Source organism: Gastrolobium bilobum, unplaced genomic scaffold (genome assembly GCF_033153095.1).
Source record: "Gastrolobium bilobum isolate Gb01-03AN ecotype WA unplaced genomic scaffold, APGP_CSIRO_Gbil_v1 utg42558, whole genome shotgun sequence".
Lineage (NCBI taxonomy): Eukaryota > Viridiplantae > Streptophyta > Magnoliopsida > Fabales > Fabaceae > Gastrolobium > Gastrolobium bilobum.
The window spans coordinates 153,238-175,861 of record NW_026896757.1 but is presented as its reverse complement, the minus strand read 5'-3'; the positions used below and the strand labels follow the sequence as shown (position 1 = coordinate 175,861).

Below are 22,624 nucleotides of genomic sequence, written 5' to 3'. Positions count from 1 at the left end.
TATTGGAGACCGATGATGGAAGATCATCTCTACTGCAAAGATCTACATGAGCCCATTACCCTTGATGAGAGACCGGCAGGCAAGACCGATAAGGAGTGGGAGATCCTGAGTCGGAAGGCGGTAGCCACGATCAGGAAATATATTGATAAAAGCCTCTTTGAGAACGTGTCCGAGTTCACGAACGCGTATGAGTTGTGGACGAAGCTGGAGTCCATGATTCAAAAGACTCCCAGGAATAAAGCATACCTGGTTCGCCGACTTGTGAAGCTTGAATACAAGGATGGCATGAGCATGATTGAACACCTCAACACCTATAAAGGTATTGTGAATCAGTTGTCAAAAGCTGAGATGAAAATTGATAATGAGATGCAAGCTTTGCTGCTGTTGAGTTCGCTGCTGTTGAGCTCGCTGCCAGAAAGCTGGGATACTCTGGTGGTGACTTTGAGTAATTCAGCTCCAGAAGGAAAGTTGAAGATGGATGTCGTGACAGACAGCCTCCTGAGCGAAGAAGTCAGGAGAAGAGAACGAGGTGTTTCAAGCACGTATGAGGCCAACGTTGCTGAGAACAAAGGAAAATCCGACTCCCGGGGTAGAAACAAAAGCCGGGGTCGAGATCGTGACAGAAGAGGAAAGTCCAGAGGTCGGTCAAAGCCGAAATATGAGTTGAAGTGCTTTTACTGTGGAAAGACAGGTCATAAGAAGCCAGACTGCTAGACACTGCAGAATGATGAGAAGAACGACTCTGTGAAGCCGGATCAGGTTATTCCCAAGAAGAGGGAAGACAAGAGTACCACTGCGGTGGCTGCCAACTCGAATGCTGAGACATTCCTCCTTGGTGAGGATAATTATTTGAATGTTGCATATGATGACTGCACCTGGATTGTTGACTCCGGTGCCTCCTTCCACGTTACTCCACACAAAGGTTTTTTCTCCTCTTACCGAGGTGGTGATTTTGGAGTCGTGAAGATGGGAAATCAAGTGACCAACAAGATTGTTGGTGTCGGTGATGTAACTCAGACCACGGATGTCAGATGCCGACTTGTGTTAAAAGATGTAAGGCATGTTCCAGACATGCGTTTGAACCTAATCTCGGTAGGCAAACTTGATGATGCCGGGTTAGTGAACTACTTCGGTAGTGTTAGATGGAAGCTGACCAAGGGAAACTTGGTCGTGGCCCGAGGTAAGAAGGAAGGCTCCTTGTACGTGATGCAAGGAAAGATCAGAGGCGGAGAAGCCAATTCTGTCCGAGATGAACCTAGCTTGGAGCTATGGCACAAGCGCCTCGGCCACATGAGCGAGAAAGGGCTTCAGATCCTGAACAAGAAAGGATTATTGACTGGGTTGAAAGGCCAAGCGTCGGAGAGTTGCACGCATTGCCTAGCTGGAAAGCAGCACCGAGTTTTTTTTGTGAGACCGGATCAACCTAGATGACGCAGGTATATTCTTGACCTCGTCTATACTGATGTTTGCTCCATGTCGGAAAGATCCCTTGGAGGAGCTCAGTACTTTGTTTCATTTATTGATGACCATTCCTGAAAGTGTTGGTATATTTGTTGATGTCTAAAGACCAGGTACTCCAATCCTTTAAAGAATTCCATGCTATGGTTGAAAGGGAGACTGGCAAGAAATTGAAGGTGGTCCGATCTGATAATGGTGGTGAGTATTGCGGCCCATTTGATGCATACTGCAGAGCGCCCGGGATTTGATTTGAGAAGACGCCCCCCAAGACTCCACAGTTGAATGGACTTGCTGAGAGGATGAATAGAACTATTGAAGAGAAGGTACGAAGCATGTTATCTAATGCCGAATTACCGAAATCATTCTGGGGAGAAGCCTCAAAACTGCTGTTGACTTGATCAACCTCTCACCATCACGGCCACTTGAAGGAGAAATTCCAGAAGAAATCTGGACAGGTCGGAAAGCGGCCTACAATCAATTGAAGGTGTTTGGATGCCGAGCTTTCGTGCATATCCCTAAAGATGAAAGAGCAAAACTCGATGTGAAGACAAAGGAATGCATCTATCTTGGTTCGCCGAGATGTGAGTTTGGGTTCCGACTTTGGGATCCAATCAATAAGAAGATTGTGAGAAGCCGAGATGTGATCTTTCATGAGCATGAGAACATTCATGACATCTCGAAGCCTAAAGTCCGAGTTACTGTCAGACGAGAAGAACCCATCCCTCTTGTCCGAGCTGAAGCATGTGGAGAAAATGAAGAAAATGATGATCAGCAACAAGCTGAAGATGACCAAGACATTGAGGTCCGAGTTGATGATGAGATCCGGGATGAGAATGATGAACCGGGTCGTCAAGCTGAAGAACAACCGAGATATCCAACTCGAGAAAGAAGACCCTCTACGAGATACCCATCTGATGAATACACCATTGTTGCTGAAGACGGTGAGCCTGAGAGTTATGATGAGGCTGTGATGAGCTCAGAGAAAGAAGAATGGAAAAAGGCAATGCAAGACGAGATGAAGTCTCTGCACGAGAATCAGACTTATGAGCTGACCGAGTTGCCTAAAGGAGGACGAGTTCTGAAAAATAAATGGGTCTACAAGATTATGAATGAAGAGAACGGGCAAAAGCTGAGATACAAAGCCCGGATTGTAGTGAAAGGCTGCAATCAGAAGAAAGGAGTAGATTTTGAGGAGATTTTTTCTCCTGTGGTGAAAATGACCTCGGTCCGAACTGTGTTAGCCATGGCGGCTTCAATGGACCTCGAGGTAGAACAAATGGACGTGAAGACGGCATTTCTTCACGGTGATTTAGAAGAAGAAATATATATGGAGCAACCTGAAGGGTTTCGAGCTCCAGACCAAGAAGACTTGGTATGTCGGTTGAAAAAGAGCCTCTATGGCTTGAAGCAAGCACCTCGGCAGTGGTACAAGAAATTTGAATCATTCATGATTAATCATAAGTTTGAGAAGACAGAAGCCGACCACTGCGTATTTGTGCAGAGGTATGAGGCTGGAGATTTTCTGATTTTGTTGTTATATGTTGACGACAATATGTTGGGGGAAAGTAGTAAAACAAGATTTAGTGGAGTGAGATATAGATTGGCGGACAATATGTCTTAGAACGGAATGGAGAAAAGCTATAAGTATGGTGGAGGGTTAGACCCACTGTTATTCCTATGTTCCAGATGGTCCCTTTTTAGTCTTTTTCCCCTTCATTTCCCCCACTTCTTCTTGTCCCTTTCTTTTTTACTTTTATTTATTTATATATACATATATTGTTATTTTATTTTATCTTATTTTATATTTTTATTTTATTTGTTTATTTTTATTTATTTATTTTTGGCTTTTTTACTTTTTTACTTTTATTTTTTTTATTTTTATTTTTTTATTTATTTTTTTTAACTTTTTTTCAACCGTTTTGTATCTTTCATGTGGGTTCATCTACCACCGACCCCAATTAATTTGGGATAAATGTGTTGTTGATGTTGATGCTGATGTTGATGTTGACGACATGCTTATTGTAGGGAAAGACAAATCGAGGATAGCCGCCCTGAAGAAGGCGTTGAGCTCGTCCTTCGCAATGAAGGACCTCGGCCCTGCAAAGCAGATTCTCGGAATCAAGATCATCCGAGATAGACAAAAGAAGCTACTGTGGCTAAGTCAAGAGAAGTATATTGAGAAGATATTGAAGAGATTCAGCATGGACAAAGCCAAAACAGTGAGCACCCCCCTAGCCGGACACATAAAGCTGAACCAGAAGCAATGTCCGAGATCTGATGAAGACAAAGATGAGATGATGAAGGTCCCGTACCAATCCGCCGTCGGAAGCTTGATGTATGCAATGGTTTTCACTAGACCCGACTTGGCGTATGCTGTTGGAATGGTAAGCCAGTATCTGTCAAACCCCGGCAAAGAGCACTGGGAAGCAGTGAAGTGGATCTTCAAGTACCTTCGAGGTACGACCGACTTATGTCTCAGATTTGGAGAAGGCAAAGCCGAGTTGAAAGGCTACTCAGATTCTGATTTAGGGGGAGACGCCGACTCGAGGAAGTCGACTACAGGATATTTGATGAGATTTGCCGGAAGAGCTGTCTCTTGGCAATCAAGACTTCAGAAATGTGTTGCACTATCGACAACTGAGGCTGAGTACATTGCCGCTACTGAGGCAAGCAAAGAGATGCTGTGGATGAAGAAGTTCCTCATGGAACTCGGCCATAATCAAGACAAGTACGAGCTGGGTTGTGACAATCAAAGCGCAATCCATCTTGCGAAGAATTCGACCTATCACTCCCGCACTAAGCATATTGATATGAGGTATCACTGGATCCGGGATGTGGTGGAAGGTGGAGAGCTCGAACTCGTCAAGGTGCACACTGACCAAAATTGGTCCGACATGATGACAAAGCCGGTTCCAGCAAGGAAATTTGAAGACTGCTGTGAAGGAGCCGGGTTGATGCTGAAGCCGACGCATTGAAGTCGGAGGGGGAGATTTGTTGGGCTTCCTCCTTCAATGCTAAGCCCAAGCCCATTGAGGGGTTTTCCTAAAAACCCTAACCCTAGATCTCACTTCCTCTATATATTCATTAGTTGAGGGTGGAGGCTAGGTTAAGAGATTAGAGAGAAAATTTGAGAGGTTTGAGCAAAGCTTTATGCTTTGCATTTGAGAGATCTTTAGAGAGAGTTTGAGTGAAACATCTCTAAGGTAGTTTGATTATCACCATTATTGGAGAGGTTGAGTTAACCACCACATTGGTGTATTCTGATTATTTGTAACCATTATTTTCATAGTGGATTTTTGATCTGGACTAGGTCCCGTGGGTTTTTACTTCTTCCTTGAAGAAGGTTTTTCCACGTTAAATCTGGTTGTATTCTTCTTCTCTCTCTCCTGTTTTTCGTTTTGATTTTTCCGCTGCGCTGCCCGACCTGGTGAAGTTCAGGCCGAGGTATTGCCGAGATCCGAGATCAAGGATCTTGTTGATTGACTTCCGCACAAAGGCCCCTGAGCCGATCCGAGAGAACCGAGTTCTCAACAGGTAGTTGGGCTTGTGCATTATCCACGCTTTAAGCTTAATGAGCTCTTTGTGAGAGAACATATTAGATATATAATGTAATGCCATTCATGTTTCTTCAACTAATAATTTAAGCTTTTGGGGATAGCTGGTGCTTGACAATTAGATTTATGGATATAAATAATTCTCTTCAAGCAGAATAGTGTGCTAATGGGAAACCAATACCATCACAAGATCCTTCAAGATTCACTTTAAAAAAATTTGCGATGGATTTTTTTATCTGAACTATTCATAGAAGATTTGATGGTATGACTTAATCAATACGGTATATAAAGCATAATGCCCACAGACCCATGGTTTGTCTTATATTTAATGTGCCTTTGTTATTGTATAGTACTAATAACTATGTTGGACTTGATCCTCCAAAGAGAATAACTAAGTGATTTTCTACTTAGATGGAAATTGGTTAAGACATAGAGTTAACAAAATGAATGAATTGTTCTTATAAATGTGTTTGGAATGGTAAAAAAAGGGGATTTGATTTTATTTGTGAATCAAACTGTTTTTGGAATGTTAAAAAAATAGAAAATATTTGATTTTAAAAAGTCCATGGATTATAATGTTTTAAATTTATAAATTCTGTCAAATATGTTGGGATATGTTAGAATTCAATTTGACTTTCAATAGATAGGATATTTTACTCTTACTTTTAAATTTTACCTCTCATGAGATAATAACCTAGCTTGTCAACAAGATAGATTAAATTACAAGGCTAAAATGTAAAATAACAAACTGAAATAAAATCAAGGGATAGGTTATTTTGTCTATCATTTTTTCTGCCTACTTTTGCCTACCACTCTAAAATACCGTTAGATCATAATCTTTCTCTCTCCTCTTGAGATTATGATCTAACGGTATTTTAGAGTGGTAGGCAAAGGTAGGCAGAAAAAACAGTAGGTAGAATAACCTATCCCTAAAATCAATTCCATTTTTAATGAGTTCAAAACATAAGAATTTCCGAATCAATTTAAATCCAATTTCTTATAATAAGTCCAAACATGAGATTCGATTTCTAAACCAAATCAAATCATTTGCAATTTTTGATGATTCCAAACACAATCTATATGATGTTCAAGAAAAGAGCTATATTGAAATTGTTAAAACAATAATTTTGTAGAAAGAAAAAAGTTTGACTTGTCAATCACATCTTCACCCCGCTTATCAAAACAAAATATAAAATGTAGAAGAAGAAAAAAGTATTTTCTATCTGAACTGCATCCAAAAGAAAGAAAATGTCCTTAGCAGTTTTTGCATTGCTTCTCTATTATATGAGCTGGATTTCAGCAAGGCATGAAGATTGAAGTCTGAGACATAAATCTATGTTGTGTAGAAATCTTCGTTCAAACGATATGAGATATCTTGTGTCTACAGAAGAGCAATTGGTCATTCATCTCCAAACCGCTTCCTTCAGGTATTATTCTAAATATTATAATTTAATGAGTTTTTCTTCTTCCTGTTTTTTTAATAAATCTGGAGGAGCAATATAAATGATAACCAATAATTCTCCCTTGTTGGTTTTTGGTGAAAGAAGAATATGAAACTATGATGAGTATTTTCTCCAGTATTTCATGAATAAGTTTTTGAGGTCGGGCCTTGGAGTAGTGGTAAGATTGTTCCTTTGTAATTGAAGATCACGGGTTCAAGTCCAATAAACAACCTCTTTTAAAAAATGCAGAGGTAAGGTTGTGTACCATCAATCCTCGCCCCAATCCTTGCAAAGTCAGGGAACCTTCTGCTGTAGGATTTTCCCTCTATTTCATGAATAATTTTTTTAAGCTTCTGTAATCGTTTATGATGCTTAGCATGAAACTTCCTAACAAATTTTAGTGCATTTTCAATCCCATTTAATGCGAAATCATTGCCCACAGGGAGATTTTGACATTATTGGTGGTACCTCAGCATTGACAGAGGCAGAGGTCATAAAGGTGCTATCGTATATTTTTAGGTTTCTTTTTCTTTTTCATTATGAAGTTCTGCACGCTGTTATAAATAATTATCCATGATAGCATTATGATGCTTGGTACTATACAACCTGTTTCTAGCAATAGAAGGGAAAGTTCTCGGTTTCATTACCATAGTAAATAAATCTAAATATATTTGTGATTGTTTTCAAGATAAAATAGAGGACAGAATCTTCACTACTCAACCTATGATTTGTTCATTCTGTGTCTCTAATATATTTAAGCCTTGTGTCTAATGAAGATGTTGATCATTCTGTTGAACTAAGCGTGTTTTACCAATCGTATTATAGGTCACAAGGGACATAGTCACTTGTTTTTTCCATTCAGACTCATGTGACATTCATCTAAACCACGGTGACCTCCTGGATGCAATTTGGTCATGGATTGGAGTCAAGGTAGAACACAGACTTAAAGTAGCAGAGGTATGTTAGTTGTGCAATCAGAAACCTGCATTATCAAGTTTGTAAGATATAGTTTGACGGAGGTTTAATTTTCTGAAGCTTCTTTCAATGATGGGTTCTTTGCGTCCACAATCCTCAGAAAGGAAATCAAAATGGGTAGTGATAAGGCGGCAGCTTTTGCAGGTGAGAAAAATTGTAAAGAAATTTGGTATGTTTGGTTGCAATAACTGTTGTGGAGGTTATCTAGCTTATTTAAGTACTCATAATGTTCAAAGCAAACAATTCTCGGGCAGAATTATTTTTTTGCAATTTAAATACTTTTTAAATGGGTTCATCGATTGCTGACCCCAACTAATTTGGAATAAAGGTAATATTAATGTTATGTTTACAATTTAAATGCTTTTCCAGGAACTGAATTTAGCAGAAGCTATGGTAAATAGGTTGCAGACAGTAGGTTTAAGATTCTGTGGATCTGCAGATCAGGCACTTCCCAGATTAAGAGGAGCTCTTCCATCAGGTACTATTCTTATATTCAGATTATATAGCATCATGAACCAACTATTCCAAAAACTTAAGCTTTTAGATTAAGACACATGAATGAATTTATATTAAGATTTTTAACACGTTCCCTCATGTAAAATCCATTTGGGTTTGAAGATTAGACAATGCACAGATCCATCTACCTTGTACTAAAATTCAACTTTTTATCAAAATAATGTATGCGACAAGGATCAAGCTCTAGACTAGTTGTTCATAAGGGCTCTAATATAATGTCATTAACTATTTATCTTAAAAGCTTAAGCTTTTACATAAAGACACATTAATGGTTTTATATTAACATCTCTATCATATACAATTACACATTATAGAAGGAAGTTCATGCTTATAAGCAAATGGTAAACTAATGCAGATAAACGTACGTTCAAGGCACTTGATGAATTGTCTGAGCTTGTCAGTCTCTTGAGAATTTGGAGGATTGACAAAAATGTCTATATAGATGCATTAATGCCGCCAACTGAAAGTTATCATAGAGATTTGTTTTTTCAGGTACCATAAATTTGTCTTTTATTTTTATTTTAAATTATTACATCTTTGTCGTATCAATACCATGATTGCATTTTCTACAAAGACTCCTCACTCCATACTTATGACTTGTCCGTTGTTAATATAACTATTGGAGACTTGGAGTTGGAGGTACTATGCGTTAGTGTATGAATCACTTGTATCCATCTATTTGTTGTACCTTCCTAGACATTACAGAATGATTGAATATTGAATCATGCAAAGACATTATTAATATCTTGCATTTTGTTCAAATCCTTATTGTCTGTCTTTTATCTATCTCTCATTCTTCCTAGCTCTTCTTTTCTGTATAGTTTTTTAATAGGAATTAAATTTGGGAAGGAACAGTTTTTAAAAGCTTCATTTCAAGTGTTAAAAACCTATTCTATACAAAAAACAGTGACTTTCAGAGATTGATATTGAATGACATCCAACATAGCACTGACCAAGTGCTATATCTTGGACAATTAAAAATATGTAAAGGGATCATTCCATGATGCTATGTCATTTAAAAAGCCAGGGAAATGAGAAAAGAAGTGGAACAATTAGGATAAGGATAATAATCATAACTGTCATGAACCAATTATAAGGTGAAGCCACATGAATGATTTTATATTAAATCTCTTGCAATAACAAACTGATACTGAAAGCACATAGAAAAAGTGGCTAAACAGAAAATTGGGATATGATAAAAGAGAAACCTCCTTTCTCAATTTCTATTATCAAAATAACAAAAAATTCAATTCCCACAATAAGGGTTTTAAGCACCTTTTTATAAACCAATTACAAATGAATTCAAAATATAAAATCCTAAGAATAAGGAAAGAATCTGAAAATAACTATAGCTGATTATAAATCAATCAGCATTAAACACAACTAAAGTAAGGAAATAATAAAAGAAAAATAAAAATAAAAATACGCCTCAATCTCAAAATAACGCATGCTCACATACACAGATCCTAAGCCAATTCTAAGTGCATCAACCTCCCTTACTAGGAAAAGATTCACCTTTGAGTCTGCTTCATCTTCATTGATGGTAGCTGAAGGTGGGCAGAACCTATGTATGAAATGCTTTCCTATTACAAAACTTTTGCACAATACCATATATAACAAAAGTCCACGATACCACATCAAGCTCAACACCATCATCTACAATCATCACCATAAGGATCTTAGAGACTATAATTGTTTGTTCATCCCTATATGAAAATCCATATATCAAAGTGTTCCAAGTTACCGCATTTGAATCGACATTAATGTTCTTAAAATCATATTGCACCAAACTAAATGAAGAATTTAATGTCTCATTTACAAGGCCTTGTTGAGCAGACCCAAAAACTACAGTATTTAGAGCCACCGAGTCTTTTACAACCATCCCATCAAACACCTTGCACACATCCTTAACTCTAGCACACTTGGAGACTCAACCACTAACATGACTTCAAGCTTTGAGAACATCTGGGATTTGATAAAAGAGAAACTCTCTGTTCTCAATTATAATAATCAAAATAACAGAACATTCAACTCCTACAATAAAGGTCTTAAGTACCCTCTTATAGACCAATTACAAATCAATTCAAAATTTAAAATCCTAAAATTAATTATAGCTAATTATAAGGGAAAAATGTCTATTTTTGCTGCAAATTTTTTTTTTCTGCCACACTCACATAAAAATAAGTGGGTAACACTAATTTTTTCTTTATCTTCTCTTTATCGTGGGACCCACTCACTTATGTGAGTGACAGAAAAACTTTTTCTGTAGCAAAAGCATGAACATTAAACCCTAATTATAAAGGGAAAAATATTTCTATTTTTACTGTAGAAAATATTTCTCTGCCATACTTACATAAAAGTGAGTGGACCTGATTGTGAAGAGGAGAGAGAGAAAAAAAATTAGTGGGATCCATTCACTTTTATGTGAGTGTGGCAGATAAATACTTTTTGCAGCAAAAACAGAAATTTTAAACCCAATTATAAATCAATCAACATTAAACATAACTCATGTAAGTAAACAATAAAATAATAATAAAAATAAAAATATGCCTAAATCCCATAATAATGTATGCACACATGCACGATCCTAAGTCAATTCTAAGTACATCACAAACGCTAACACCATACCAAAGGTATGGAGCCAGTGGCGGAGCCACATGTTACCTGGGGTGGCCTCGGCTCGGGCTAAATTTTAACAAATTCTATTTATTATGTATGATTATATAATTAATTATAATTTGGCCCGGTCTAAAATTGTAATTTGGCCCGGGCTAAAATTTATAATTTAGCCCTATCAAAAAAATAAAATATATTTGTTGAGAGATGAGTAAGTTGTATTAAGTTATGTGTTCCATTTTCACTTATATAAAAAAATTTAAATATATTTAATAAAATTAAAAAATATTTAATAAAATTATAATTCTTTTTTATATTGTCTGCTCAGTTGTTTTGTATTTAATATAATTTAAATATATTGTGATATGAACTAATTAAAATTGAGAAAAATAAATACACATATAATTTTTTGGTCCAGAGCCTGGTTCCGCCACTGTATGGAGCTAAACTTGCGGACTAATGATTTTCAGTCTGAGGCACCGACAAAGAAGTTTAAAGAAATACATGTCCTTAATATTGCTTGCTGTGAAAGAAGAATTAACTGCCCTTCCATCTGTCTACTGGCCTTGTTTTTTTCTTATCCAACTATATATATATATATCCTAACTTGGTTCTTACTGGAATTTTAAAATCTTATTTTCCATATGAAAAAAGAGCATCAGCATGACACTGTAACATGGTCCAATATATGATATAAAAAATTCAAGATGTGCTTTTATACCTGTTTTTATATATTTTTTTATGATGTGCTTTTGCGACCCTTTAGAATTGTTATTATTTAGGAAAATCATGTAATACTTGTCGGATAAAGTTATCCCTGTTCCATTGACCGTTGTACTTTTGTGATTGATAATGAATTAGGTACATTTTAATATTTGAAATGATTATATTGACTGATGGTTCTTGAAATTGCATATCAAGGAAGTAGAAGGGCTAGAATATGTTTGTGTTGATGATTCTAATGTAGTTGAACTTTTCTTGGAAGGTATACTTGAGGAAGGAGAACAGTCCTGGGTCGCTTTCTGAAGGTGTCTTGCTGGCTGTTGGTGGTCGATATGACTTTTTGCTTCATCAGTTGTGGAGTCAAGACTATGTAGGTTATGCATACGCATTTTATTTCTTCTGATTGCCATTAGCATGGCTTATATCTTTTATACTATTTTTTCTCTCTGTATTTCTCTGATGGTTTATGTAATGAACCAATAGTTATTTACAACAGTTTAACATGCTTCTAGATTGAGCAACAATCATGTATTCCTATGTATTAACCATTAAATAATTTGATTGCCATTTACTTGGATCACAAATTGTTGTATCAACCTGCCACACTTAAACTCATTGGCCTGAATTGGATTAAGTACTGATATGTGCAGGGAGCCCCTCATGCTATCAATATTGATTCATGCTAACCTTTTCCCGGAACATACTGGTATCAGTTATCTATAGCTGATGATATCACGTTTTACTTGCTTGTGCTTCAGTTTTGATGGTGTTTGCTTCCTGCATCTTGCAGTCCTAGACGACTTAAAGCTTCTTTTGTCTGTAAACTTTATATTGTTTCTGATTGCTTGCCTTCTCTTCTATCCAGAAAGGAAATTCCCCCACTGGGGTGGGGAGTAGCCTTGCAATAGAGACAATAATTCAGAATTGTCCTGTGGATTTTAAGCCCATTAGGTTAGTTCCTTCGACCCATACTTTCCTTGGACTTGTTATTTTAACATTTTATAGACTCCTTGGCACTCAGGTTATTGTCATTTTAGTTATATTTTTAATTTATGCAAGTAGCACACACACTTAATAGGATAAGGCTTGGTTGTTGGTGGTCTACACGAAAACACACTTGACTTTCTCAACTGTTTCAGAAATGAAGCCAGCACCAGTATTCTTGTCTGTTCAAGAGGAGGAGGTGGTCTGTTGGAGGAGCGCATGGAACTAGTTGCTGAACTATGGGAGGAGAACTTTAAGGTTGAGACATCTAAACAATTTCAATCTGCATAGTTGTGTATTATTACTTAAGCTTCTACTCACTCATCTTTCATGTCATCAGGCTGAATTTGTTCCCACCCCTGATCCAAGTTTTACAGAGCAGTATGAGTATGCTAACGAACATGATATCAAATGTCTTGTCACCATCACAGATACAGGTTTCTCCCTGACAGATTCTGTTAAGGTAATGTGTAATGTTCTGCAATTCATTTTCTGAAATTCCTAGTGATTTCTATTGAAATTTACATCTGTAAAGAACCAATTCAACCCAAAAGCTTAAGTTATTGGGTAAGGCTACATTAATAGTTTTATATATCTCAACACGCCCTCTCACATGAGAGCCTACTGGGCTTGAAGGGTGGGCGATGCACAGGCCCACCTACCTGTGCGAAGAAAGAAATTTCACTAGAAAGAAAGTGGGGGGCGGTGAGGATCGAACCCGGTACACCGAGGCTCTGATGCCATGTAAAAAATCAATTCAACCCAAAAGTTTAAGCTATTGAGTAAGGCTACATTAATGGTTTTATATATCTCAACAACATCATATACCACAATCTTATGGAATGTCGCATCAAAAGAATATTGTTGCATGATTTCCTACTCCATATAAAACCTGAGAGACTGTGAGTGCATTAGTTATGCAAATTGAACTAGGGAGGAGTTGAAAGAACCGGTTAGAAGAATTGAAGATGACAACGAAGAATGACTTGGGGAAGTAACGATGATAAAAATATGGATGTTAGAAGGCTAGTGGATGGGTGTATGAGAGGGATGTAGGATCAGATAGCTATGGAAGATTCTGATTGTGAGCGACAATGATTAAGGCTTTTTCGTGGGAATCAGGATTAATACTATTTGTTCTATTATCTAATGTGAAATACCTGCTCCATATGCAAAAATTCCAGGGGTATTCATTGTAATTTTAACCCTTGTTGATATTCAAACATTTTGTCATGATTGATTATTTATATTTCATATTAGAGAGATATAAGATCATTAATGTAGCCTCACCCAAAGACTTCAAATTTTGGATTGAATTGGTTCTTTACATGGTATTAGATCTGAAGTGACCAAGTGGTCACAAGTTCGATCCTCACTGCTTTTCACTTTGTGGTGGAATTAAGTAAGCACAAGGTAGACCAAAAAATGGGCCTGTGTAATACCCAAGCTTCAAGTCCAAAGGACTCTTGCGTGAGAGAATGTTTTGGAGAGATATAAAATTATTAATATAACTTCGCTCAAAGCCTTAAAATTTTGGGTTGAATTGGTTCTTTACATTTCTTTTATTTTATAAGTATTCGAAACCAAGTCAGAGGAAAACTGCCCTATAAGAGTACTTTCCCTTTATTATTCAGGGGAGTATTCTGCCGAGAAGGAGTACTCTTGGTTATTGTTATACGTTTAATTGGTATCAAATCTTGGTTGAGGAAATTTATTTTATTAAGATTAAAGAGAAGAAAAAAAAAAGAAAAAAGGAAGGAAAGAGAGAACGTTTAATTGGTATCAAATCTTGGTTGAGGAAATTTATGTTATTAAGATTAAAGAGAAGAAAAAAAACAGAAAAAAGGAAGGAAAGAGAGAAGGAGGGGAGGGGAGGGGGGGGGGGGGGGGCGGGGGCAAGGCTTGGGTGCTATAAAGCCTCCTGCTATATGTATGGTCCCCGGAAAGGTTTATAGTAGACAAGTTTACCTTGCATTTGCAAAAGGCTGATTACGGAAGTCGCAAGTGTGATCTCGGGATCACATTGCAACAACACCAATCGTTGTGACAAGGTTCTGCTTCGTTATTAAGATTATTTATCTAGTTAAGACTTATCTAGGATTTTATTTATTTAATATTTTTGTTATCTTTGGGTTGTAAATACCTTTTAGGTGCCATATGGTATTTAGACTTTTTGTATTATTAATTATTGATATTTCATTTCCTTTAAATTGCATATGAAACCAAGTCGGAGGAGTACTGTGCCCTAGAGAAGTGCTTTAGGTTTATTAGACAGGGCAGTACCCTGCCCAAGATGAGTACTATTGAACTCTGGGTTATTGTTCTACATCAATAAACTATTCAATAATTTTCCTTTGAAGATTGGGTATTTGTGTGTGTTCACTGGGGTCCCCTTTTCTTGTCCTAATCTTATATTGGTTATGAAGCATGTAATATGATCCTAAGACAATGTTGCATAACTGATTTAAATTGCCTCCAGGTTCGACACCTTGAACTTAAGAAGGAGAAAAACGTCGAAAGACAAAACCTAGTCAAGTTTCTATGGGATGCTATGGCAACACAGTTTAGAAACCCCGCCATTTGGATTTGATTAGAAGCTCAACTGTTTTGCCTTATACATTAGTAGACGATGGAGTTGTTCTTGGATCATACTGAATATCACCTGATTATGTTTCATTCAGCAGCTGAACAATAGATTCTGAGTAAACCAGATTATCAACAGGATGCCTTCCACCTGAATGTAGAAGAAAATTCATATAGATCAGTTTTGCAGCTTTATTTGATTGTCCTCTCTCTCTCTATTTTTTGTAGTTTTTTTTTTTTTTTGGTGCAAAGAGGTGATGTAAATATTACTGTAACTTTTCTTTGTGTTCTTTACTTTCTGCCCTCACTGTTAGTAAGGTGTACTAGTTCTAATATGCTGATGTGTAAAGGTAACATAATGTAATCAATTCAGTTTCGTTTAGTTACTGATTAGTTGAGTATGACTCATAAGCTGAGTCATCACTAAGGCTCTTAAATAGAGCTTGTATCAGAATACTGTGAATGTTTCTTTCTCTCTCTTACATGCAAATACAGAAAACTTTCCGGACTCTTGCTTTTTTCTCTTTCTCTTTGATTTTCTCTCGTTTTCTGAGTTTCTGGGTGATTTCCATTAGTAAATAGTATATAAATAGTTTTAATTCATTTAGCCGGATAAAAGTAGCTATTGATGAGTTGTTAAAATTATATTCTTATTTTGTTTATCTTTTTACGTTGCATTTGAGTATTGACCTTTTAACTTTCGATTGGATGCGAGGAAAGAAAATGAGAGAGAAAATATAGAATTTAAAATGGAGAGAGAACTTGAAGAGAATTTTTATTTATTTATTTTGAGTATGTTTTTCCTCTACTTTTCTCTTCAACCAAACACAAGAAAATTTTCTTTGCTCTTTATTTTCTTTCTATCAATCCAAAGATAAGGTTATAGAAGCTGGAATAAAAGTTAAAATATAAGTTTCAATCTTATTTCAGCTGGACTATAAACTCTTGTACGTTTGTTTTAGTGAATGAGCAGGACAAAGCCCAAGCACAAAAAAAAGCAACAACACGAGAGTAAAGATTCGTATTAAATTGAGCTCAGTTGGCAACTGATTTCTTAAGGGTTTGCTTGAGTCAGGGGTTCAAATTCTGCCTCAAGCAAATTTTTGAAAAATCTTTTAGGGCCAGAGGATGTGCCTTTCTCTTCGAATGAGGATTTAGTCTTATATTTCTTTCGGTAGCGATGCTCAATGCACCTGCTGTTTTAATGAGGGATTAGCCTACAGGGACGTATCCGGCACGGTGATCGGAGAAGATTGAATGATGATACTTCCAAGTTATATAAAAAAAGATTCATATTAAATCATTAAGAAGTGAAGAAACCATCCTCTTTTTCTGATGTGCTACATGTGAAAACGACACAAATGTAAATTTAATGCAGAGGAAAATATTTTCAATACCATAGAAGTATTGAAGACTCGCTATATCATTTATTAAGATTAGAACAAAGTAATTCATTTATCCGAAAATTATTTAATTATAGTATTTAATTTTATAATTGGTCCAACGAATAAGCTGCCCTTATAGCTCAGTGGTAGAGCGTCAGTCTTGTAAACTGAAGGTCCGTAGTTCGATCCTGCGTGAGGGCATGATATTTTTTATAATATTGCTTCTGCCACTTTATTCCCTACTCTCACGCTGACATTCCATAAAATCCCACTTATCTTATTTTGGGCTTTTTGGTAAGGAGAGAGATACGTTTACAAAATTTTTTTGAAATTTTTATAAATTACATTATGTTCTTTCGGAAAATATAGTGTAATTAGTGTTCTCCCGAAAGAATATAGTGTAATTTGTAAGAGTTTGTAAATAAAAAAGTTTGTAAATATAACTTGCTCTCGAAATCATAAATTACTCCTAATAACCACAAGTCCAATTTATCATTTAACCTTACGTCACAATCCAAATCTTTCCAATGAAAAAAGGGAAGGGGGGGGGGGGGGGGGCAATGTTGTCATAGAATTTAACTTACATGGTCAACTTTTCATTTCAATCGGATAAATGATATCATAGTTAAGATTCTGAAAAAAGTTACATAAAATAATAATAAACCAGACTTACACATCCATGATAAAACTCAAAAAAAGGAAAAAGTTACATGAAACAGCAGTACATTAGTGGTGGTAGCATCTGTAGAGGAAAATTACCTCAACTTTTTACCATATTTCATTCCCAATTATCTAAACCATAAGTAACAATCAAAATGAGAACTGAAACATTGGTTAGAAGTTGTGTTGCAAGAACAACCTCTCTTCAGGAGAAGCAGGTCCAATCTCATCCTCAAGACTTCTGAAAACTTCACCACCACCTCCAACATTGCCCAAGTTCTTCACTTCTGTAATTTTCCCATCAACATCAGCCTCTGATAGTGATGATGACTTTCTTCTTTGAGAAGATGTAACACTGGGGAATGTTATCCATGAGGGTGCTCTGAACTCAAACCTTTGGTCATCATTTTCTGCCACATCAGTCTCAGAAACTGACCTGTTTGAAGATCTATGAGATGATTTCTTGTGTAATCTATTACTTCCCAAAACAACCTCAGTGGGCAAAATTGGTTGCTCAATGCATGGACTACCCATTAACTGTGCAAGAGCTCTCTCCAAAGCTGTTGTTACTTTGTCCATTGAGGGTCTCTCTTTTCCTCTCATTCTCACACATTTACAAGCCACATTAGCTATCCTTTTCAAGGCTTCAAGATCATTAGGAGGTTTCAAAACCTGGTCCAAAATTGCAGTTATATCTCCTGACTTGATCAGTGGCACTGCCCATTCAACTATATTCCCTTGTTCATATTGCATGTCAATGGCTTTTCTACCACTTAGAATTTCCAAAATTAGAACCCCAAAGCTATAGACATCAGATTTTGTGGTGAGGTAGTGAAGCCTATAGTATTCAGGATCAAGATAGCCAAGAGTTCCAGCTGGTAGTTCAGCTAGTGGGGAACTACTATCTGCAGGACCCAACAATGATAAACCAAAATCAGCAACACGAGCATTGTGTTCTTCATCAATGAGGATGTTTGAGGACTTAATGTCTCTGTGAATCACAGGTGGACAAGCGTATCCATGCAAATATTCAATTCCACGAGCTGCTTGGACTGCAATTGTTACCCTTCTTATCCAATCTAGCTGCTCTTTCAACACTTGGTTTGTCCCATGCAAATGTTGGTGCAAAGATCCATGAGCCATGAACTCATAGACTAGAAGTCTTTCTCTGCCTTCTTCACAATATCCTAGAAGGTTGAGCAAATGGGCATGGTTTAATCTGGAGAGTAAGTCAAGTTCTGTGTGAAACTCTTTGGAATTCTTCTGCATGTTGGGAGATACTATAGCCCTTTTAACAGCAACAACTGTCCCATCTTTCAGAACTCCCTTGAATACACAAGAAAAACTTCCCTTCCCTACTATGGATTCTTCTTTGAATCCACCAGTTGCACTTTCAAGTTCCTCATAGGTGAACATTTGAGCCCTCCTTATCTTGAACTCCTCCAAGTCTGGCCGGATCTTGCTGTTATCCTTTTGGAGGGAAGAACTACCATTAACTTTCTTCACCTTTGACCTCATTGAGCACTCACAATATCGTAGCCTGTATCGAACATATAACACTGCAGCTAATGATACAATACTAACTATGAAAACTGCAAAAGCAATCTCTGCAATAACAACTGGTAACTGCAAAGCCCAAAGTTTTTCATTTTTCTTTCCAGTGGCAACAGTGGAATATGAAGAGGAGCAGTTTAAGAAGCATTTAGGTGAAGAACAAGCAGAACAGTTATATTCACATAGTCTATCAGAAGACAATTTGCATCCATTTCTCTGATACATTTCAGCAGGACAAGCACCACTGCAGCGCATGCAAACACGAGAATCTGGTGAGTTGCAAAGACCCTTATGCTGCTGATCAATTTCATAGAAACCAGGAGGACATGGAGCAGGCTTGCACATTCCTGGTGAAACAGCTAAAGGTAGAGAGGTAGGAAAACCAACACCCCAACAAACAGGCATAAGAGATTTCTCAGCAAGTACACCACAAGTAAAATAATCACCACCTGCAATTTCAAAGACCTTAACCCCACTAGGAACTGGTGTGCTTGGTTTGACAATAAAACCCCAACAAATCACTACATGATCATAGCTCTTAATGCCACAAGCATGGAACTTTCCTCCCACTACAGAAAGCATGGGATCATTTGGAGCCAAATCAACATTTCCTTGACCTGCATGTCTCACTGAAATTTCTTCCTCAATATCCAAACTTCTCCCCCAACAAACAGTTTTAGAATTTACCCCCTCTAAGATTCCACACACATGATACCCACCAGAAGAAATCTTTTGGAATCTCATGTGCAGAGGAATCAAACTAATCACCTTGCTACTAGTCTCATCTCCCCAGCAGAACACAGTCCTATTCTGAGAAAACAACCCACAATTGAATTCAGAACCAGCTGAGATTGATTGAACCTGTCCACCAAACACATAGTTCTTGGTCATGTTATAGCCCCAACAATCAACAAAAGAAGAAATGTTCCTGTGTCTTCTTCCAGTCAAAGGTTTCCTCAACCCACAAACATGGTAATCCCCAGCACTAATTTCTAGGTACTGAGCTCCTTTAATCATAGGTTGAGGCACACCCATTTCAATGTAGCTACTGCTACCCCAGCAATAAGGTTGATTAGAACTCATTAGAAGGCCACAGACAAAACCATCTCCAGCAGTTAGACCGAGGAATGAGAAATGGGTCGGTGTTCCATAGATTATGGCTGAGTTGGATCCATAACAGGTCACAGTATGAGACCCATCTGATTTCAAACCACAAAAAACAGAACCTTTTTCGCCATAAGAGACAGCAATGGATGACATGGAACCAAGGCTCGAAACTCGCAACCACAAGTATGATAAAACCACTAGTTCAAATAGAAGCCCACTTGACCATAGGTGCATATTCAAACCATAAATTAAGAAATGTGTTACTGAGAACCCCATGATCCAAAGCAACCCAAATATCATAAAGGATTAAAAAAGTAGAATCTTCATCAATAATATTTTGTACATATACTTTAGCTTCCACTTTTATACACTCATTGGTAATGCTATTTAGAGGGAAGAACAAGTCTTACAAACACCATGCATGATGACACCATTACCTCATGATGTGTTGCAAACTCTATGGATAACTAGCAATGCAAGAAGAAGAAAAAGCTAGCTCCAATGTCTTCAAGTCACTAGATTTAACAACTGGAGCTAACTAAACTATGGTCTATGTTATAGGAATTAACTTGGCAACCCACATTTTTGTAAAAGTTGACAGAAAGTGTTAGAAAGAATGCATTGTAATGGTAATGGTATGGTATGTTGGAGGAGGAAAGATGAAGTGAACTTCTTCTCAAAGGGACGGATTGTGGAAGGTAATGGTTGGTTACAGGGTATAGCTGTTGCAGGCAATAACCTGAGAGAGAGAGATCACGGTGCATTAAATGACACAAAATTGCTACTTCTGTACGTATGGGCGTAGTTTTGGTGAATGCATTAAATGATAAAGTTAATGCAATTCGATCTTTTCATGGCATGACTAGTGCATAGTGCAGTGCACATTTATTTATCCACCAGTTTCCAATTTTTTTTTTTTTTTTGGTAACACAGTTTCTTCCCAATTTTACTTTGCTGAAAGGATGTATATTAGGCATGGCTAATCTCATATGCATGGACACGTTGATTTTTAAAAAAAATGTGTGTGTTACATGTGTTGGACACCGATACTTTCCGACACGCATCCGTGCTCAATATTTTGAGACATGCGATCAACGCTCCAACATATTTGACACATTTTTTCGACACACAATCAACTGTTTCTGACATGTTTTTTTTTTTTAGAACTAAATTTTATTTTATTAACTAAACATGAAAAATTAATAAGGTACGAAAAATTATTTTTGTTTATATTTATGTAATAAAATTTGAATATTTGATTGGTTATATGACTTATTATGGCTGTTATATGTATTAAATATAAATTATATTATATATATATATATATATATATATATATTAAAAATATTATGTAATATCAAAACGTGTCAGAATATAATATTTTTTAGAATTAACGTATCGAAGTATTGTGTGCTAATAATCGCTTGATACAACGCAACCCTCTCACTTCAAATATTTAAATTCTTCCCTATCTCCGTTGCCTTTATTTCTTTTCTCCCACCTCCAACTTTACGGCCACTTACCCAGTCACTGTGTATTTCATTTTTAATTTTCCTTAGGTTCTTTTTCTTTTTTGAGTTGGTGAATTTATGCTTAATGACGTTTCTTTTTTGATCATGCACCATTGCCATTCATAACTGTTATATATGTGTATGTTTAGAGGTAAAAGCAATAATGTACAAAATAAGTATGAATCTCTTGCATATATTAATTTTTTATTTTTTTTTGAGTATATTCACCGATTACTCGATTATCCGACTAGTCCGGTTTCAGAATTGTCCGACCCATAATAAAAAACAGTTCTTCCAAGATCATTTTCTTTATTTCCAGTCGAGACCTTTGATTAAGGAGAATAAGTTCCTTACCACTTAACCAATAACTATTGATATATTAAATATTTTATATAATATAATCTAATCTTTCGTATGCATTTTATGAATTGTAGTAGGTTATTTTTTTATGGAAAAAGTGTTTGTCATTTTCAATGACATAACTTATGTCATTTCACTTTCACAAAGAAGTGGGACCACACCTTTATCTATCTCTTTCTCTCACTTAAAATGACACAACATTTTTTTTTTGATATAAAAAATGACACAACTTTATATCCTTTAAAATGATACACAATTTTTCCTTTTTTATAATTTTTTAATATTTATTTGTTCAAAAAAAAATGAAAAAGTTGTTCTTCTACTCTTTTTTTGTGTGCCTTTTTTAATACCTTTTATACTATTATTTTTACAAATGATTGGTTTCACTCCGAGGCGGTACAAGTGGACTGAAAAAATTGATGTGCAAGATTCGAAGTTTGAAAAGTTGTAAATTGTGCAAATACTCTCTTCTTGTTTGAACTTTGAAGTAGAGGCAGGTCTTGGATGATAATGACTAGTTAATGACCGGTGCGAGTCCAAAACTTTGGAAGTGTTATTAACACACTTTACTAAAAAAAGAAAAGAAAAAGGGACCAGCAATTAAAACTAATTACATGTTTTACCTGCCAAACATATTGTCAATCCGTCTTGCATATATATATATATATATAGTATTAACTTCACAATATGGTTTCCATTGTGTCTCCCCCAATAAAGAGTGAAATAAACCCTCTTACCCGATTAGTTTACAGACTCCAGCTTCCTCCCTCAGATTGAAACACTAATTGTAGAAAATCACTCTTTTTAGATGGAGATACACTAATTGAAACACACAAGCTTTTTTTTCGGGGACCTTTATAAGCAGTCAATCTTGCGACTTGAGCTAACTAATCTTCAAGCTTGATGAATTGAATTTGGGTAATAGGATACTTGCGGAAATTAATATTAAAATTAATAATCGCTTATTCATGGTCCAGGCAACGCATGTAACTCTTGCTATTGAAATCCTTTCAACTCGATAATAAATAAATTCATAAATTTCAAATAGAAACTAGATAATGGATTATGGAGAGTAGATCATCTTTTGTGTTAGTTAACATGATAATGTCACATGAATAAATCATAACTATATAAAAATAGATCAATGATAATAAGAGAAGATAGAGAAAAAATATTATAATATATAATTATAAAAT

The 22,624-nt window shown here is 36.3% G+C and overlaps 2 protein-coding genes and 1 non-coding gene across 5 annotated transcripts in view; 2 read left to right on the top strand and 1 right to left on the bottom strand.

The window, feature by feature from the left end:
* Positions 1 to 15,345, top strand: part of LOC133301849 (eIF-2-alpha kinase GCN2) — a 33,335-nt gene extending 17,990 nt beyond the window's left edge. The window contains exons 19-29 of one of the 3 annotated variants that reach the window (XM_061501552.1): positions 6,359 to 6,439; positions 6,897 to 6,953; positions 7,280 to 7,411; positions 7,490 to 7,573; positions 7,799 to 7,907; positions 8,301 to 8,437; positions 11,547 to 11,654; positions 12,150 to 12,235; positions 12,424 to 12,526; positions 12,609 to 12,731; positions 14,748 to 15,345. In XM_061501552.1, coding sequence (XP_061357536.1) covers positions 6,359 to 6,439; positions 6,897 to 6,953; positions 7,280 to 7,411; positions 7,490 to 7,573; positions 7,799 to 7,907; positions 8,301 to 8,437; positions 11,547 to 11,654; positions 12,150 to 12,235; positions 12,424 to 12,526; positions 12,609 to 12,731; positions 14,748 to 14,858 — 1,131 coding nt within the window. In that variant the 3' untranslated portion in view covers positions 14,859 to 15,345. Of the gene's footprint in view, positions 1 to 6,358; positions 6,440 to 6,896; positions 6,954 to 7,279; positions 7,412 to 7,489; positions 7,574 to 7,798; positions 7,908 to 8,300; positions 8,438 to 11,546; positions 11,659 to 11,934; positions 11,991 to 12,149; positions 12,236 to 12,423; positions 12,527 to 12,608; positions 12,732 to 14,747 lie in introns of those variants that run through there. The other 2 variants (XR_009750257.1, XM_061501553.1) reach the window with 2 other exon arrangements.
* A 1,020-nt stretch (positions 15,346 to 16,365) lies between these two features.
* TRNAT-UGU (transfer RNA threonine (anticodon UGU)) lies at positions 16,366 to 16,437 on the top strand. Its single transcript has one exon. It is a non-coding gene; the product is annotated as a tRNA-Thr (tRNA).
* A 633-nt stretch (positions 16,438 to 17,070) lies between these two features.
* Positions 17,071 to 19,833, bottom strand: LOC133301872 (serine/threonine-protein kinase-like protein ACR4). Its single transcript, XM_061501582.1, has one exon. It carries the CDS (start codon positions 19,831 to 19,833, stop codon positions 17,071 to 17,073), a length of 2,763 nt encoding a protein of 920 aa, XP_061357566.1.
* Positions 19,834 to 22,624: the final 2,791 nt, after the last annotated feature.